We start from the raw sequence: 14,555 nt of genomic DNA, 5'->3' as shown, positions 1-14,555 counted from the left end.
TCTTGCCCAATAGCAAGTCAAAATAATTGGCTCCTTCTGTTGTCACTCTGTGCCTTTGTTCCTACTGCTGGTCAAAATCTCGCTGTCGGAGATCAGCAATAATATTGGAGAGAACAACCTCAAGATATTTTGTTCCTTCAAACTGCTTTTGATTATTAATGCTCACTGAAGAATTTACTTAAGCACATATCTGTAATCAGTATGGTTTTAAGGATGGTTTGGCCTTAGGAAATCCCTGTGTCCCTTTGTTCCTGGCCACTGGTTTCCACGATGTAATAGTGTAGAGCTCCGTCAGTCATGATATGGTGCCAATTTGTGCGGCTTCCTAATCAGCAGATTCCTGAAATGATACAGGTTAACACCATTTGTGTATGTCACAGCAGATCCTTTCAGGGATTCTAGCAGCATCTCCACACGACACCAGTTGCAATGGGTGGGAGAGGCAAACCTTCACTGTAGGGGAATGGAAGACACGGATAGGAATGTGAACAAGCTTGACTGGCAAAAGCACTGATGGGGGAGCAATAATAGGGTGAGCAGCCTTCTAGCTGCTGTTTCTGTTAGAAAACAACTTCTGTATTCTTAATGTTAATGTCAAAAAGTGCACGTGCTATTAATCTGATTGTCCTTCAAAAGAAAAATCAGTATCTTGCTATGAAGCTGTAACAGTGGAACCAACATTTACCCACAAAACCTGAAGTTCTGGAGCATATCATGGCTTAGAACTTCCAGTACTAACTAAATGTCAAGCTCGGGACATTTAAGTTAGAACACATTTGTCAAGAATGAATAGCAGTTGACCTCCTGCTTGTTAAATAAAGTAACTCTTTGTTTTATCTGCTATCCCAAGACATTTGCATTTGGTTTGTTAATTGCCTTTCTTGCTGATATCAGAGATAAGCCCTACTCCCACTGCAAAGTAAATCATGGGAACTGCAACCAGTGCAACACAAAGCGAGTCTAAGATTCATGCCTTTGCTATTTTCCCTTTTATTTCTGCTTCCCAAGGGGCTGGCAGCAGTTCAGAAAATTCAAGTGCTTTTGAAGTCTCCTACACCTGGCTAGGATACCTTCAGCTCATCAGCAGCTGTCAAGAGAAATTCTGCCAGATATTGGCTTAGGAACAAAGAGGGATATGCTATGAATTTATTGCAAGCCAAACAGAACCTATTAATAGACAACAGCCCCTGCTTTTGCATTATTTCTTCTTAACAGAACAATTAAAAAATGTAGCCCTTCAGCTCTGCGGCCAGGTGCCTCTGGAGTCAGGGTAAGGATGTGCCTGGTGACAACCCATGTGATGGGATGCACACATCACACAAGGGCTAGGGATACAGCCTCCTGAGCTCCTGACACAACACATTGGACTCATCAATATTTTTGAAATATGTTCTGGTACAGATAAACGAATTGCAAAGAAGGTTGTTATGTGGCACACTGGGATCTCCCAGGTGAAGATCCAACAAGCTGTGTGGTCCCCCTTTGAAACAGCAGCTCTTGGTACTATTCAGGGCTTTAACACCAGTGGAATCGGATGCTGAAATGTGTCTTGTTTGCCCTCCTTTGGTTTTGTCTATTGGCAGAACTCTGGTATAAAAAAAACAAACCAAACCAAAACAATAATAAAAGACTGGATCAAAATTTGATTATAAGCAGCTATAATTTGATTCATACTGAGCTTATTAGTTCAGTTCAATGATAAGGATTTGGAATTGAAATTAATAACAAAAATACATTTTTTTGAAGTTACACCATTAAATTCATGCAAACATCTGAGCGTGTAAAGGCAGAAAAGTGACTCTGTCAAATATGATTTCATAGTATGTCTCACCCTGACAGACATGAAACTGACCAACAAATTTTAATACCCTTATTAACCTACAAGTTATACTCATTTCGTCACTTTTCTAACACGAAACGGAAAAGCTGGCGATTAGCAACATGGCCAGCAACTGCTTTTAAAAAGCAATTTTCACAAAACTGAAAAACAAAACAAAACAAAAACCAACGATGAGTCCTTTGTGGCTGCCCAGAACAGGACTCAAAAAACAACGACAAAAGAAATGACGTCAATAACCAGGAGTACGTGAATAACATGGAGCCTTCCATCGGTTAACGTCTAAAATGCAATAAGGGGGAAAAAAGAACGCAGTTAAACAGCGGTTGCGGCGCCGTAGCAAAATGGACATCATCCTAACAGCCCCAACAGCGCACTACGTCCATGCGGGAGGAGAGGAGGACGGCGCTGCTTCGTTGCAATGACTGCGTGCCCGTCACCCTGATCGTAGCGCTGCGCAAACAGCCGCGGCTTATAGAGGACCGATTTAACAGAGATTCTACTATTCAGCGGAGGCATTGCCGCACAACAGATCTTGTGGCGCTACCGAGGTATCTTTTATTTACGCAAACGCCCGTTGGACGCAACTTGTTACAGCCCGAAGCCGGAAAGGCCGCAAAAACTGCGCCGCGGCCTCCAGCCACGCCCGCCTCTGCCGCCGCCCCGCCCGCCCGGCCGCTCCCCGCCCCGCTGACGGCGGCACTCCTCGGGGCGGATCGCAGCGCAGCGCCCCGCCCGCCACCGCCCCGCCCTCTCCCGTCCCCTCGGGGCTCCTCCCGCCCGCGGCCTTTTCCGGCGCCCCCCCTCCCGCCGCTGCCACATCCTCCGCTGACATCAGGCCGCGCCGCCATATTGCACCCGAAGCCGCCTCCGCCAGCTCGGCCCCCGCTGCCTCCGCCTCCGCGGCCCGGCCCCGCTCCCCATGACCGCCCCCGGCCGGCCGCAGCCGCGGTGCGGGTAGGGCCGAGCGGGAGTGGCTCCCGCTACTCCGTCTCCGCGCACCCGAGTTGTCGCCGAGCCCTCCTCTTCCTCCTCCTCCACCTCCTCCTTCTTCTTCTCTCCTCCTTCTCCTCCCCACCCCCAAACCTCCCAAACCCCCGGCCCGGCCTCTGCCCTCCCGCCGCCTGCAGCCATGACGTCCCTCACGCAGCGCAGCTCCGGCCTGGTGCAGCGCCGCACCGAAGCGTCCCGCAGCGCCGCTGCCGACAAGGAGAGGGGTGCCGGAGGCGGCCCGGAGGATGAAGGCCGCCGGGAAGAGCCGGGAGACGATGAGAAGGGAGACTCCAAGGAAACGCGGCTCACCCTGATGGAGGAGGTGCTGCTCCTGGGCCTCAAGGACCGCGAGGTGCGGACCGGGCGGGGGGGGGGGGTCTGGAAGGCGATGACGGGGAGCGTGTGTGGGGGAGGGGGGATCTGCCGTGTGCTGGGTGGGCCGGGGCGCGGGTGGGGGGGGCTCTGGAGGCGAGGGTTGGGGTGCCTGCAGGTGGGACGCGGCTGCCGTGAGGCCCGGGCAGCCTTGCGGTGGCTGTGCTATGCTGCTCGCCCGTCGCTGGGACGTGGGAGGCTGGTCTGTGTAACGTCTTGTGCCCGCAGGCCTTCGGGACGCTCGGCAGCCCTTTCTGAAAACGCTTCTGAGGCTAATGCGTGCGAAAAAGGCCGTAAAGTTGATGGAGACAGGCGTGGTAAAAACGGTTCTCGAATCCTAAGTGGGTCAAAATGAAGAAACAGCGTTTTTATGTAACTCTGTGTTTTCATGAGTTTGTGACACCCTTGTTTGTCGTGGTTCTGTGAACAGCAAAGCGTATTTCTATAGATGTGGTGGTCAGCTTTGTCCTAACTTACTATTCTGGAGTGATAATCAATACAAAAGATGCGCACGCTGCGCAAAGCCCTGTCAGGGAAAACAGTTTGATATGCTGTGTGGTGAAGCATAATATACCTTTATTTTAGTTACTAGCTGTTGTGTGAGCATAATTAAGTGACCTGCTTAATTCTCTGTTGTTCTTGCAAGTAAACTGAAGAAGAAAGACAGATTTGGGTGGAAGTATCTTGAAGCTGTTCACAAGCAGAGAATAACAGGAGGAAACTGCCAAGCGGTGTGTTCCTTGACAGTGTATTATTGCATCTAGAATAACTTGACTGGTTGATGATGTAGATTAGGAAGGAGTTTTCCTAAATAATGGTAATTTTGTTGTTGGGATTCTGTCTGTGTATATATCTGTTGCAGTAACATGCTTTATTTCTCTCTCAGTCCATGTATTTCAGGCCACATTTTTCTAATCCCCTTTTTCCCAGACAGACCTTGCCATGGCATCATAGTAAAGTCAGCAGATACAGTGATGTGTGCTTCTTCCTGCTGATCCTGAAGATGTGCCTATGTATGTTGCTCTTCCAACTCACCTTAACAGTTTCAAGGAAGAGTTAGGCTTGCTGAGAGAAGTCAGGATAGGAGGACTTGCTGTGAGGAAGATGGGTTAGACTAGGTGAATTTCCAGCCCCGTTTTTCCTCAGATGTGTGGTAAATCTGCTGAATCTGTGGGCGCTGGGCTGTAAAGATTTCAAACTAGGGAGCATTCTGTCTGCTTAGAAAGAATATACAGCATGAGTGTTCCTCGTATATCAGAAGTTAGTAATTCATACTGGGCCTAAAAAATGCAGCTTTACACTGCTAAATCATCTAACTTTTAGCATGAGCAGTGATGGTGCATGCTACAGACAATGCAGTATTTCTTTGTACGAAAAAGGGAACTGATTACAGTGGCATGGGTATTTGTGACTCCCTTGAGATTTTACAGTTGAAATGTCAGACAAGAAGAATGATGAGAATGATAACATCATTTGTAGGGTGAGGGGCTTATGTGTACCAACTAGCATGCAGTTTCTGAGGCTGGTTTGGCATGAATCACTAGAGCCTGTGTTTTACTTCTGTGTCTCTTTGTACCTCTGTCTCTTATACAAAGTAAAGCTCTTTATCTTCAGGGTTTTTTAAATTTGGGGTTTTCTGTTGTCCTAGTGAGCAAAACAAATTTACTTTATACAATTGGGAATGCTTTTTTATGAAGTTTTTACTTCCAATAGAATTGATCCCCAGTGACATTTGTTTGAGGCTTTCTCATGACAGCAAGTGGAGAAAAGTAATAAAAGGTCTATAAAGAACAACTGTGAAACTGCACAAAGTATAAGGGACAGGCAAAAGCAGGTATGTGAGCTTTAATCTCAACTAAAAACCAGTAAATCTGCAGTTGACAATGTCCTTGTTTAACTGTATACTAAATTACTTCATTGTGTTGGAATAGAATAAAAGTTACAAGACTGTAGTTGCATAAGAATGCGTTTCCCTAAAAACTTACTTAAAAACGTTACTTCATAAAAGTCGCCACTAACTGCATTGATAACTTAGATTTGACAGTTTGGGGGTTAATTTTTTTTAAACATTAAATAGTAGTGAATTATGGCATAACGTGTAAATTTCATCAGAAATGCCTTACATGCCAGTGGACGCTGTTTATAATTTCTTTGTGTAGGAGAGCCTTTGCTCTTCAGAGAGTTTTACAGAAAGATTCAGACAGTGATGGACAGGTGCGTTCAGTGTTTCTAGGAGATGGCTAGGTATTTGTGAGAATCCTGCTTTCGTGGCAGCACAAGGCCTTCAGCAGCCATAGCAGAACTTGAATTGTTGCCTATTTGTCTCCGCTCTGTTGGTTCTGCCATGTGCACATCCTGCTGCCCTAACAAACGCAGAACACTACATTCTTAATGCTTGAACACAATTAACAGCTTTTGCACATGCTTCCTAGGCATTGTCTTTTTAATTTTTTTCTTTTTTTGTAAGTTTGATCTTATTAAAATGTGACTTATGTACATGGGCTGGTCTTTTTTTTTTTTTTCCCACTGATGGTTACTTTTCTGTTTGTGTCTTCTGTGTATGCATAACTAGTTCTGTATTCCAAGGTCGAGACAGGTTGCAAGGGGTGTGTGCTGATATACGCACATGCTCGCAGAAGGTATCAAATGCAGTGTCCTTGGAGGAACAGATAATTCAGTGGAACAGAATGCATTACTGCAGTTCCAGAGGGAACTTCAAGAAATACCTTCAAGAAATACCCGGAATCCCTCTGGAAATGAGGCTGCAAAGGGGAGTCTTGTTCATCCATCTAGAGCAGAGCAGTAGCTTGTTGTTACAGGAATAAAAAGTACTGAATTAAAATTCTTTAGTGTATTAAGTTAAAAATAGTATTGTGGTAGGATAGGTCAAAGCTGCGGTGAAAGGGAGATTGTTACATGGAACTTCTGAAGCATCTGAGGTTGTCACTGCCGAAAGAATGGAGTGGTAAACACTAACTGCTTATTTGTAAATGACAGCTAAAGGGCTAGTGCAGGCCAATTGGCTCTTCAGCAGTGGCTCTTCCAGATACTGTCCAGCTCTGTCCCATAGGAAACTGGAAGGCTACAGAGTGCTCTGTAGCCATCCCTCCATTTTAAGTCGTTTTTCCTATATGTAGGTTTTGTTTTGTCTTCCTTTTTACCTTTTTCGAGATCTCTCTTGATAGTGGTTGGCAATCTGTTGAAATACAGCAGTGCTTACTGCTGTTACATGTACCCTATGTCAGTTAGACGAATCAAAGCCGCTCTAGGGGTTTATAGTTTAGATAATAATGCTAATAAGGTAAAACTCGTATTTGATCTGTAACTAGTCTGTTGTTTGCTGAAAGGAAACTCGTGAAGTATGCTGAAATCATACTACCACTTGCGCCAACAGTGAATAATTCTGGCTCTATTATTTGTTCCTTTGGTGAAGCCTAAAATGTTATTTGTGAGAGTGAAGCAATATTCGGTCACTTAATTAGGTGCAGAAATTCTTTGGAATCTTTGCTCTGCTGGGCCTTTGGAAGCCTCATTTATTGATGAAGTTTCAGTGTTACAGTAGAGTTACAGTGTAGCTTTTTGTCAAAATAACATGAAGGTTCTATATTAAATATTCATTCTGTTGAAATAAATTATTAGGGAGTTAGTTTGCCTGTTTCAGGTGTGTGTTTGATGCTGATCAGGTTAGTGCTATAATGTTGTTTATCCTTTAATAAATCTAACTGCTCAGATTTTTTTGTGTGAAATTCCTGCTAATCCTAAAGAGATTTTCTTGAAAAGTGGAAAAAAAAAAATTACAGCTTTTGAAATTGAGTGGTGTTTTATCCAGTCTTAAACTTTGGCTTTGTGATGCAGAAGGTTGTGGGGTTCTATTTTTTTCTTTGCCTACAAATTATCTAGTTTTGAAAAGTTTTGTTGTTATGTTCTTCTGCTTAAAAGAAAACCATATCCATGGTATAACAAGAGGGTGTAATATCTGTGATGAAGTCATTCCTTTCATAGACATCCACCTTTCTGCCCTTCTTTTTCACCTCCCAACATAAGGTCTGAGCTGGCAGAAGATGAGAGGTGCAAGACAAGGAATACATGAATTCTGAGATGCAGTGAAGTGCCCCTTTACTGTGCTTGTCAGTAAATCCTCCAAGTCTTTGGAGGATCTGGAAACAGTGTTATGTCTGTAAGTCAACTTTGTGTTGAAAAGGTGTTTATTTTTCAAAGTTTGGATGCAGCCAGTGTGTTATCCCTGCTCCTCTAGCGTGGCTAATCTGTGATCTGTATTATTTATTCATGAATAACTTCAAGTTAGCATAATTCTTCCTTTCATCTCAACCTGTCTAGTGTGGGAAAACCAGACAAAAACTCATTCGGAGCCTTTCTAGTGATACATCACAGTTTTTTAGTGCTGTTAAAAAGGAAAGCTGTAACTCTTCTTTTCCAGCAAGCTGTTTTTCTGTCAGATTTTTTCATGGTGTGTACCTTAGAAAATACTGCTGGTTTGTCGTGGAGTAAGTAATTGTGGAACAGAAAAGCAAGGTTTTGTATTTAAAAAAAAAAAAAATATGTATTTCCAGCGTTTTGGGGTTGTTTTTTTCTTTTTTTGACAGTAAAGTAGTTGAGGCACTGATGCATTTATCTCAATCAAGCTGCATGTAATGGGCCTTCTTTGCAAGGCTAAATTGACAGCCTAAGAATTGCAGGCAGTATGTCAGCTATTAATTTTCTTCTCAGAGCAAGTGACTGCAGCACACGTTCACTTACGTTGCCTTAGCTGGGGAAGGGGAAGCTAGTTCCCAGTAACAATACAGGCCAGTTTCCTTTGGGCACATTTGCACTGAGCATTACCGAGCTTTTAGTAAAGTAGGTAAAAATGTCAGTTGTCTTACTGTGTACTGCTGCTGAGTACTTGTTTTTCGATAGCTAACCTGCTTGTAAAATGTCAATTTCAGTAATATATTTTCTTTAGTTTCAGAATGAAGTATTGATGAAATATTACTGCAGAAAGACTTAACATGCATATTTCTGACATTAAAAAAATCATGAAAACATGAAATAGGACAAAACTGTTCTCTTCCTCTAAAAGATACTGCCTGTAAAGCTGGGTGTGTGGGAGCAGATAGGCGTGTTATGGTATGAGGAAGACTGTTAGTCTCAGTGCAGAACTATGGGTTGGCTCCACCTCTTAATTTATATTTAACAACAGTGTTTCAGCCCTTTTGTTTCATTTTGTTTGTGGTGAACCATTAAGATGATAAATGGTATCTTTGTGAGCTAGATCTTTGTAATTGGAAAGGCGTTAAACCTTTCCAATAGGTCTGCAGAACCTATTGCTGTTTGTGGATGTTGCAGGGTGCTGTTCATCACACCAGGAAGTCTGTTGGGCTTTTTGTATATCTTTCTGTTGCTAGTTTTCTTCCCATGTGTAAGCTGCTTATTGCTATACATTTTCTAATAATCTCCTTTTACAGTCTTTTTGGATAGCATCATGTCATTATAGCCAGCCGTTACCTGACAGGCTTGCAGTCTTTTGTGTGCAGGCAAGTGTTGTGCCATGGATTTTCTGTTTAGCAAACGGTCTTTCCAGTTTCTACTTCTGTAGATGCTTGTTTCTTCCCCATCTGACAGTCTCGACTAGGAGAGAATCATTCCTTACGTATTGAGTTTCAGCACATTTTTTGCATACCTTACTAGAGGAGGCAAGTAGAGTACTTTCTGGTTGGATTGAGGTATATGCCAGGAGGGGTGCCAGGGCTCTCTCTGAAGCACCAACTACAACTGCTTTGCCTATAAGTTATTTAAATGTGCTTTCTGCTTTAGCAGCATCTGCAGACTGTGTACAAGACTTTACAGTTGGTACATCTTAAACACTAAATGGAATAACTTATTCCTTTTAGTGCAAGACCAGGGCAACGGGTGGATTTTTTCTTATCTCATAGTGAGAATGTTGTGACGTGGCATTCTTAGGAGATGGTCCGTTTCTCGCAAACGTTTTGCACCTGGGTAAGTGAAACAAAGGCTGTTCTGAAAACAAGCTGAAGGGATCTAGGGGAGGTCAGACAATCTCATTTTGTACACATTTTTTTAAAACATCTAAGACGTTGCTCTGGAAATTCATCTTCATTGTCTTCACAATGGTAAATAAGGATGGCTCACCTCCTTCAAAGTGAATTACTCTGCTGTTCCTCTGCTTGTGTTAACCTAGTGCTTTACTTTGTACTTCAGTTGTCACAACTATGGGGAGGAGGGTGGAGGAGGTAGAAGAGAAGGATGGCGGCTGTGTTTAGGAGCTGATACCAGTATATTGGTAAGTCAAGAGGAGAGAGTTTTAATTGTTTTGTTGTCTAGTCAATCCATATCAGTTAAGCATCCCCCTATTACTTAGCCAGCATTAGACCCACTTTCTCTGCATTAGAAGGACTTACAGGATTTCAGCTCTTCTCTTTCTGTGACCAGGAGCGTGCCGTGTCTGGCTGAGGTGGAGTTAATTTTCCCTGCAGCAGCTGGTTTGGTATGCAGTTCTCCATTCGTGACCTAAACTGCGCTGATAAAGGATCCTGTTGGAGCTGTTGGTGAAGGCTGCCCGGCAGCATCAAGGCCTTCCCTGTTTGTCCCTGGGGCGCAATGGGAAGGCCTCATCCGCAGCTGTGGGGGACTCTGCCAGGATAGCCGGCTCGCGGGTATTATGTGCCATATGGCCTCATGCTTAGCAAAAAAAGGAGGGGGTGGCGGTCATTGCTCAGGGACTGGGTGGTTCTCAGTCTTCCACATGGGAGGTGGTGAGCCATTGCCTTTGCATCACTTTTTTCTTTTTTTCTTTCTTCTTTACTTTTCTTATTAAATGTATTTCAGCCCACAGGATTTTGACTGCTCTGTGGGCTGGTTTTTGTTTTTTTTTTCTTTCTCACCCTATCGTGCTTAAGGGGAGAGAGCAATCTGTTGTGGGGCTCAGCTGCCCGCCAGGGTCAGCCCAGCACCAGAGCCCCTCAGTGTGTGCAAATGCTGTGCCGTGAGCTTCTGCTTGTTAAATTTGCATCTTAGGCAGGATGTGATCTCTTTATTTCTGTTCCTGCCATGTTTGCTTATTGCTGTGGGAAGATTCCTTTTGAGTGAAATATCTGGTCTGGATGATTTGAGCACCAGTTCTGATTAAACATTTCTTTCAAGCTGGGGCCAGATTGTATGCTCAGTGACAATAGCTGGTAGTGTAGAAATTAAGTAGAAATTGCAAGTTATGGAACACGCTTATTGCAAATTTTGCACAGCGTATGGAGAACAGAAGTTGGACTCTACTGGAAGGCAGTGTTGCATGAACTGCACATTAATTGAAGTAGCTGTCTGCATGTGCATGCACCTAATCATGCCAAAAGTGAGGATTCTGTGTGTTTTGTTAAGGGTTCAGCACTGCGTGGGTAAGCTGCTTCCTCTTCAGCAAAGCTGTCTTTTAGATGTTCCCTTTGGTGAGGAGATATCTGAGTAAGTGTGTCTGTACACATGCTTACAAAGCTGGGTGGTAGCATTTGGCTTTAATGCTTTCAGTAGTCAACAGCAATTGCTATTTGTTATTCTTAAATGCAATTTCAAGTTAGTCAAATACCTGACAAGTTTCTTGTCAACAAAATTACACTTTCTAGAATATGCCTACATGCTTTTCTGAAGTATTTCTAGTGTTTGGCTGTCAGAATGCTTCAGAGACTTTCTTCACAACCTTATCTCGTGTTTATAACTAGACTACAATTTATATTCCAGTAAAATGGCTAATGATTTAAATGTCACTGAAGTTGAAAAGGGACTGCAGTCTGGCATTATGTTTTTCAAATTGTAGTATTTGAACAGTATGCAGTTCGGCATTCAAGTTTGCTTTTCTGTCTTAAACCTCTGCAGTGCTGAGAAAGCAATGGATTGCCTGAAAGGAAAGAATTGCTGTGAAGAGTTGGTTAGGTGTAGGTTGGCACAGTTTCTTAGAGACAATAAAGAGGAATCATTTTTTATAATTGCAAATTAAATATCCAGATACAGAGCTGAAATGTTTTTCCTTTGACACATCAGAAAATACAGAATATTCTTCTAGAGAAGTTTGTCTTAATATTGTGAATATTCTCAAATTCTTTTTTTCCATGTTACTGTTTTTGAGGTATGACTGATGATGGGTGGATGTCTCTCTAGCATTCTCATTCTTTCCAATTACGTAGATAGATAGAATGGTTCCTTTTGCTGAATCTAAAATTATTTTGTACCAATTTATGAGCTTCTTGAAAAATGAGACTCCCTGTTTTCTTCACCAGATTTGTAGTGTACTCAAAATTACCTCTCTGAATGCATTCCCATTAGGTGAAGCTGGGTTGTGCCTTTCTTTAAAAGAAGTTGGTTAGGGAAGAAGTTAAAATTGAAATCTGCCAGACGTTATTGCTGCCAAAACTAAAAATCAGTTTTTTGCGCTTCAGGGAAACTTATTGTCTTAGAATCTAAACACAATGAAACAACTTCGAGCGTTTTTACCATAACAGGTTTTTGCTATTTGCTTGTCTTTTAGGTCCATAATACAGGGAAGAGAAGGATAAACAATGAGTGGAAACAAAGGAAATAATTATTGAAGAATTCTTAAGCAAGACTCTAACCCTGAATGTTTTGTTTTCAGCTAAACATGAATAGGTTGGGCTGAGACCATGCAGTTCCCTTGCAGAGGAAATTGATTTGGGTCTTGGCAGAAAATACTGCCATAGAAGCTGAACTCGATGTTGTGTTTTAACCCATTTGGCATCCTGCACAACTGTAGTGTTTTGGAATTTCTTAGATTGGATTTCTTAGATACGGATTTTCTTAGAGGTAAAAATATAAAAATAAAAAATCTATAGCTTTTGTATGTAGGGGTTAGTATATGAACTTTGAATGTTTTTGGAAAGTAAGAGAGAATCCCTGAGTCATTAAAGGACGTACAGAATTTGACCACATCTGCTTTTCTTGTTTAAGACTTCCACTGTTAGCTGCAGCTTCTGTACTTTTAAGCTCATCTACAGGAACATTAAACTACAGTACTGCCTTGGAATCTGCCTTGGATATAATGTATTTTTTCGTGAATGTATTTGAAGGTGAAAATGAATTATTGTGTGTAATGAAACATACCTGTAATGAGGTTAGCCCAGTGTTACTGTGACAATTCAAACAATTTTACACATTCCAGCCTGTCTTCAAGTTTTGTTACAATTAAGCTTTTCCTTTGTCCCATCATAGTTGTCTATGGTTTGCATTTTCCCCCAACTCCTTATGAATATGGTTAGATATGCTGGTAAAAAGACTTTTAATTGGTTCTCTCTGGAATTAAAGTGCTTTGCGTGTTTACAGTCTCTCTGAGGTTACTTGAAGAGCTGGCTTGAGGGCTTTACAGAGGTCCACTTAAGCACCTAATTGAAAGGAAATTCATGCTGGCTGTGCAGGAGAGGAGTTGAGCAGAACTAGCATAGAATTGCCATTATATTCCTGTTAAGTCTCTTCTACTTGCAGTGAGCTATTGCCACTTTGAAGATTATTAACTGATAAAGCTAAATTTCCAGTTTTCCTGGTTGTGAAGAATTAAGTTATTTTATTATAGAAGTCTGTAGTAAATACACAGAAGTGGTATTTGAAATAATTGTTTAGACACTAAAATGGAATTAGCAGATTTGTTAAGTATATAATTTTACACAATAATTAATTTTGGAAAAAAATAAAGAAACCTATATAAGAAGCCAACAAAGCAAACAGTGTTACATCATTTCAGTTCATGTACAAGTCAAAGACACGAGTAGCATTTTTGCAGTGCTTCTGGTAGTTTAAGTTTTCATAACTTTTGTGGCCGCTTTTCTGCTATTTCTATATGATATGTCTGATTCCCAACAATTCTTACTAACGTAGTATTACCTAAGGTTATGCTGCCCAGCCGCGTTATGCAGACCATGTTTTTGGAAGTGTTGATCTGTGGGATTCAAATTATCAGAATGAACATGCAGTTATTTCTTGAAGTAGTGACCAGTTTATCCTATTTGGGTCACTGAGAACTTAGGAAATTTTGTTTTTTTTGTACTTTGTGTTCATTTCTTACCAAACTTGTTTGCTTATTTTTATGACAAGAAGCTTCTTGCAACAATTTTCTGCAAGAATAAACATAGGTAATTTTTTTTAGAAGACTTTGTTATTCTGATATAAGCATTTCCTGCTCTAAAAAATAATGCTGTTGAAGTTTTTAGAATTGGCTGGAAAAGTCAGGTACTGGTTTTGTTGGACAGATATTGTGATGAGTATGCTCAGTGTTGAATCAAGCTTACATTGCATCAATCTTCCTGACTTGCACCGAAAATTCAGCAATTGTATTTGTTCTTCTTTGTAGAATGATAGTATTCCTAAATGAATCACTGTCTTTCAAGGGTGTTCCTTATCTAAGAAGCCTCTTTACAGCAGCTCGGTTATTGACTTCGATCTGCATGAGATTTTTTGAAGTTGCAGTGTCACGGTGCATAGCTTTACTTACCTGCAACAATACCAGGCAGTATTTCCTAAGCAGCAATTTTACTTTCAGCAGTGTTATGTGAAGATTCTGAATTCGTGGTTCCCATTCTGTTCTTTGTCCTCTTCTGCCCTTTTCTGCTGGGATCTCCATTTAGGTGCAAGATGTGATGGAAAAACTTGAGGAGATGTAGTGTGTCTGTAGAAGAATATTGATGGTAGATGCATTAGGAATTCATAAAATGAACATTTTAGGTCAACATAAAGGAGTGAAATTTTATGTTAAAAAACAGTTTATAATAAACCAGATACTTGCCTTACCCTTTTTGTATACATACTGCTTATAGTTTGTATTTTACCTCTTTGAATATGAGAACAGCTTTAAGGAAATGTTGCAGTTTTGAGATAATTCTAGCTGCTTTTAAGCATTCAAAATACTAGTAATAATTGCAGAGGGCTTACATAAAACAGTATATTAAGGTGGTTCTCCTCTTTGTGAGAGTTATGATAGCCCTATGCTCCTTAATTTACTAGTAATCTTCATTAAAAACAAAATACTTAAAAAAGGTGTACTCCATTAAACGTCATAGTTGTGAAACAGAAAATAAAATCTGTTGTAGCAACTTTAGAATTCATGCTGCAGAGGATGCAAGGGAAAGGCAGCAGCCATTCTTGATGTGGAAACAGTGACAGAAAAAGTTTTAACCCATTGCAGTGCGCCTGGACAGTGTATGCAGTTACCCCTGCAAAAGCAGATACTGTTTATCAGCAGCAGTTCAGGTTCTGTTGGACTGCCTATTTTGGCGTGGCTCTCAAATGGCTATACAGGAAGACACAAAGGAGGAATTACCTTCTCAGGTTCAAGGAATTTTGTGTAAGG

General features: G+C 41.6%; 1 protein-coding gene across 1 annotated transcript in view; it reads left to right on the top strand.

Annotated features, from left to right (window-relative positions):
* The first annotated feature begins 2,632 nt into the window (after positions 1-2,632).
* The window catches only part of GOLPH3 (golgi phosphoprotein 3), a 31,583-nt gene continuing 19,660 nt past the window's right edge, over positions 2,633-14,555 (top strand). Inside the window, exon 1 of the mRNA XM_085212931.1 lies at positions 2,633-3,182. Coding sequence (XP_085069057.1) covers positions 2,970-3,182 — 213 coding nt within the window. The 5' untranslated portion in view covers positions 2,633-2,969. The remainder of the gene's footprint in view (positions 3,183-14,555) is intronic.

Source organism: Meleagris gallopavo, chromosome Z, assembly GCF_905368555.1.
Source record: "Meleagris gallopavo chromosome Z, MGAL_WU_HG_1.1, whole genome shotgun sequence".
NCBI lineage: Eukaryota > Metazoa > Chordata > Aves > Galliformes > Phasianidae > Meleagris > Meleagris gallopavo.
The sequence above is the reverse complement of the archived record's forward strand: the minus strand, read 5'-3'. Positions and strand labels throughout refer to the sequence as shown.